General features: G+C 37.3%; 1 protein-coding gene across 1 annotated transcript; it reads right to left on the bottom strand.

Moving 5' to 3' along the window:
• Window positions 1-242: 242 nt before the first annotated feature.
• Window positions 243-3,596, bottom strand: LOC114364326 (uncharacterized). The gene is made up of 5 exons (XM_028320442.1): window positions 3,487-3,596; window positions 2,606-2,736; window positions 2,021-2,089; window positions 938-1,092; window positions 243-458 (listed from the first exon to the last, which is right to left on the bottom strand). Exons 1-5 carry the CDS (start codon window positions 3,594-3,596, stop codon window positions 243-245), a joined length of 681 nt encoding a protein of 226 aa, XP_028176243.1.
• Between the last annotated feature and the right edge of the window lie 1,176 nt (window positions 3,597-4,772).

Genomic DNA, 4,772 nt, shown 5'->3' on the forward strand with positions numbered 1-4,772 from the left:
AACGAGTTATATTGAATTAATTGACAATTGATAAACATTAATACTTTATTAATTCTTTATTATTATTGTTATGTCAACATAAATCATCAAATACCTAATTTTCGTTATTTAATTAATCAGTCTTTAAATGAAAACAAAAGAAGGTACAAATTAATTTAACCAAAACATAAATATTCGAACTTAAATGGTTAATGTTAATTAATAATTTAAACTAATTTCAGCCACCTTCAAATAATTATAATTTAAACCAATTTGTTAATATCAGAAGTAATTGAAGTGAATATAATTTTGCTAGGGATTCTCGTTTGGTAGTTATCATGGACGAGAATGAAGCCGAATGGTAGGTTTCTGTCAAAACTACCATCGAATGGTAGTTCTTGGGAATTACTTTTGCGGTTCCTTTGTCTTTTTGGTGTAGTTTGCACTTCTTTGTCGAATTTTGTTGGTTCTTCGGTGCTCTGGAATAAAATAAAGTAAGGCTGAGTTGCACCATCTAACTCTAACCGTAACTATAATTGGATTAATTTTCGTATGGAGTTTGATAGATCTTTAACGTTTGTTAAAGTTAAAGTAAGATGGTGCAGCCCAGCCGAAATACGTCAAACTCCATACAAAACACACCAGTTATCGTGTTAAAGTTTGATGATGGAATTCAGCTTAAGTATTTATGCAAAGAATTTGACAATTATTATTATTAATGCATCATTACGTATTGATTTACTATGGGATCGATAGATTCAGGCAGAAAAAGGCAGTTGTTTTTAGACAATACCAAAAGTTGGTGACTAACCAAATTTTCTTTAGCATATTCCATTAAACAATTTACATAGTTCTGCGGTATAACAACCATACGAAAATATAGGTACTGTTTATTTGAGAATTTTCTCCTTTTTTGAAGTCGGTAAAATAGGGTTAGGTTTAGTAGTTAATACTTTACCGGAAAATTGAGACCATCTTCAAATTGGGGATTTTTTCTTCGCTGTTCTATACTTGGAATTGATTCGTCAAATCCATGGGATCCCGATTCCATTTCTGACACGTCACTGACGATTGTTCCATGGAATTCGGGATCTGTGTACGTTTGCGACATGTCTGGAAAATTCCATATGTAAATATTGGTACGGGGGACAAAATAAATAGGGAAAATTATGCCTAAATTGAAAACCAGCGGAAAATTCCTTTTTTTCGGAAGAAAAAAGGAAGTGATCGAAGCTAAATATAGATTTCACTTCCAGAGCAAAAGAGGATAAATAAAGAAGTAAAATAATATATACTTAGATCGTTTCATCCACAAAGACGCGCCCCACCACTTTTTGGTTGAGGGAAGCGCGGGTGCATGGAGTTTGATACGAGCAATCCGAGCGTCATTATTGTAGAGCGCGTGTGCAGGTGTGCACTCATGGATAATTTAGCGTGTACCGATAACACTCAAACATTAACGGAAAAATGGTGGGGCGCGTCTTCGTAGATGAAACGATCTACACTCGGCATCAAATAAATCGCACCTCCCTCGACAAGCACTTTCAAACGTATGCATCCCCACTTCCCACCAATATTAGCACCATTTAAAAGCCTAGTTCTAAACTTCATTTCATTAAAGGAAAGGTTTTTACCCCAAAAATGTGTCTTTAGAAGGATCCAAGGTCACTTTTTCAAAAAATAGGTAGTTACGCTTGAGCCAACTTTTATGGTTATAAAACTGTTAAGTTGGGATTAATTGCTATCCATCTGTTAAAGAGGACACGTCGTGTGATCATTATTTGGTTTTATAACCATAAAATTTGGTCTAATTGATCCCAGAGGTGAGCCCAAAGTGAGGTCTTTATTCAAGTCACATTTATGGTATATGCTTATCATTTATTAAGAAATTAAATGTGTTTTTCTTAAAGGATATTTATTGGGCTTTCAAATAACACCAATATTGTTGGGGTACCATGATTGTGTCAGAAGAAAATCTTTGAAGTTCGCGTCGTGGAAGGTGCGGTTTATTTGATGTTGAGTGTATATTTATTTATCTTACCTTGATTACTATCGATCGAACAGCGATATCTCCTTCGTTTAGACATATCTCGGTCCAATCTTTGTGTATCTAAAATTATAAAAAATGTAAGTATCCATCTATAAATTCTGCGCGTGGGTTGAATGCAGAGCGCCAGAAGCAAGATCTTTCACAACACATTATCTTCCGTCATGCAGTCGGGTAAAAAGTCTACGACTAAGTACGATAATATACAATTACAGTTTGTAATTTGTATTTAATCATCATCATTTCAGCCACGGGACGTCCACTGCTGAACATAGGCCTCCCCCAATGATTTCCAGATTGGCCGGGTGGCAGCGGCCTACATCCAGCGTTCTACCCACTTTGTGGGTAAGTAGGTATCCCACCCTGCGCTTGCCGATACGTGGCGTCCATTCCAGAACCTTGCAGCCTCAACGGCTATCAGTTCTGCGTGCTGTCATTCAATGAAGAAAACGAAACAAGTACAAAAAAAAAAAGTTATATATTCTTCGTTCGTTCGTTTTAGCAAAATGACGTCCACTGCTGGACAAAGGATGTTCAGAACGAGTTCTATTCTGTTCTAATTTATTACATTATAGTTACCTTCAAATAGCGATTCTATTTTTCGCTTGTACAGCCGAGCTGCGCCATCGACGAATATCGACGACGTTCGAAGCGAGAGCCGTCTGCTAGCGTCTTCGTGATCGCTATCGACCCACAAGTCTAGCTTGTCGCTGAAAATAACACGATATCAATACCTAGCTACTAGATACTATAATGTTATAAATGCGAAAGTAACTCTGTCTGTCTGTCTCGCTTTCACGCCTAAACCACTGAACCGATTTTGATGAAATTTGGAACAGAGATAGTTTGAGTCCCGGGAAAGGACATAGGATAGTTTTTATCCCGGTTTTTGAAACAGGGACGCGCGCGATAAAGTTTTGTGTAAGTCGTGCGCGCCGCATACTTATTGGCGCGCGCTCACATACAAACCGCGCTCGGTGCGTTTCTATGAAGATAACCTACTCATTTGTATTTACTGTTATCAATCTTTGTAAATCTATAAGTAGGCCAGTTACAGTTCATAAGAGAGAGAGAGACAGATAATATAGATGGTTTCATCCACGAAGACGCGCCCCACCATTCTTCCTCGAATGTTTGAGTGTTATCGGTACACGTTAAATTATTCAATGAGTGCACACTCACACTACATTATCTGACATAAATGGCGCTCGGATTGCTCGGATCAAACTCCTCGCACTCCGCGCTTCCCTCGACCAAAAATTGGTGGGGCGCGTCTTCGTGGATGAAACGATCTTATAGGTGGGTGTACCTGTTCTTAATAATGTGGGTCTTCACTATTAGATAAAACACTATTTAGAAGGCTATAAGTCCAGACAGCAAAAACACAATTTTAAATGTTGTATTATTTAAGGCACTAAAACTTAAAGTAGGTAAGTAAAGTTAATTTAATTTTAACATACCAAATACTCGCCATAGATGCTTGTTCATCAGATTCTTCCTTGAAATCATGAGCAGCGCGCCAAACTTTTCCAAGGGACTTACTATTCATTAAATCTTTGTCGTAAAACATAATTCATAAAACCTGATGGCAAAATATTTGCCCTATTTATTACTGTAATACCAGACTTTAGAACAATATTTGTTTAAAATATTATTTTCACAATATTAACCTCTAAAAATTAATTAATTTCGTAGGTAATTGTAAAAAATGTAGGACGAGCGCCACCTAAGCGCCACAGACTAAAAAACGATACTCTCTTCTTTTTTAATTTTCCTCATGGCTTCGAGAAATATGCGCATTTAGCCAGTGTCAAGTAAATAAGTTGCATTTCAAGTAAATATAAAAAATCTTTGCAATGTATAGTGATTGTGGAATGTAACAATGGTAGGTATTCCTTTCTTAAAGTTTCAGTAAATATGCTTTTCTACTGAGACCTCACACAGACTTCTTGCACGTTCAAGAACACTAATGTTAGTTAATTCCACCATTATTATACGCATTTAAAAAAAAAAGAAAACTAAATTGACATGACGTTTTACTTTCCCGCCAAAAAGTCCCACGAAATTCCCGCATAGGTTTTATGCACAGATAAAAAAGCTCTTTCATATTTTTAAGTGGCAAAGGAATTCAGACTTTTAAATGACATCCAGCAATATACAGGCAAGATCGGTTACATCATTTTGATTTAGGTATTTATTCAAGTCACATAAGTACATAATGTTACCAGTGATGACTTATGGCTTGAAAACGTGACCTTATACAGAAGCAATAAACGTATTGAGTATTGAAGCTCAAAGTTGCACAGCGTGCTATGGAGTGGGCTATGCTTGGTGTTTCTTTACGAGATCGAATCAGAAATGAGGAGATCCGTAAACAAACTAAAGTCGCTGACATAGCCCGACGGATTATCAAGCTCAAGTGGCAATGGGCAGGGCACATAGTACGCAGAACTGACGGCCGATGGGGCAGCAAGGTTCTGGAATTGAGGCTGCGTACCGGAAAACGCAGAGTGGGACGTCCACCTATAAGGTGGACCGACCACATCGTAAAGGTAGCGGGGAAGCGCTGGACGCAGGCCGCTACCAATCGATCAACATGGAAAGCTTTGGGGGAGGCCTATGTTCAGCAGTGGACGTCCTATGGCTGAAATGATGATGATGATGATGATGAAGTACATAATTATACTATTTAAAATCAAACAACATTTTTTTTCTTAATTGGTTTAGATACTAGACTTAATGTACC

This window comes from Ostrinia furnacalis, unplaced genomic scaffold (assembly GCF_004193835.3).
Source record: "Ostrinia furnacalis isolate ACB-3 unplaced genomic scaffold, ASM419383v2 OfSCF7370, whole genome shotgun sequence".
In the NCBI taxonomy this organism is placed as follows: domain Eukaryota; kingdom Metazoa; phylum Arthropoda; class Insecta; order Lepidoptera; family Crambidae; genus Ostrinia; species Ostrinia furnacalis.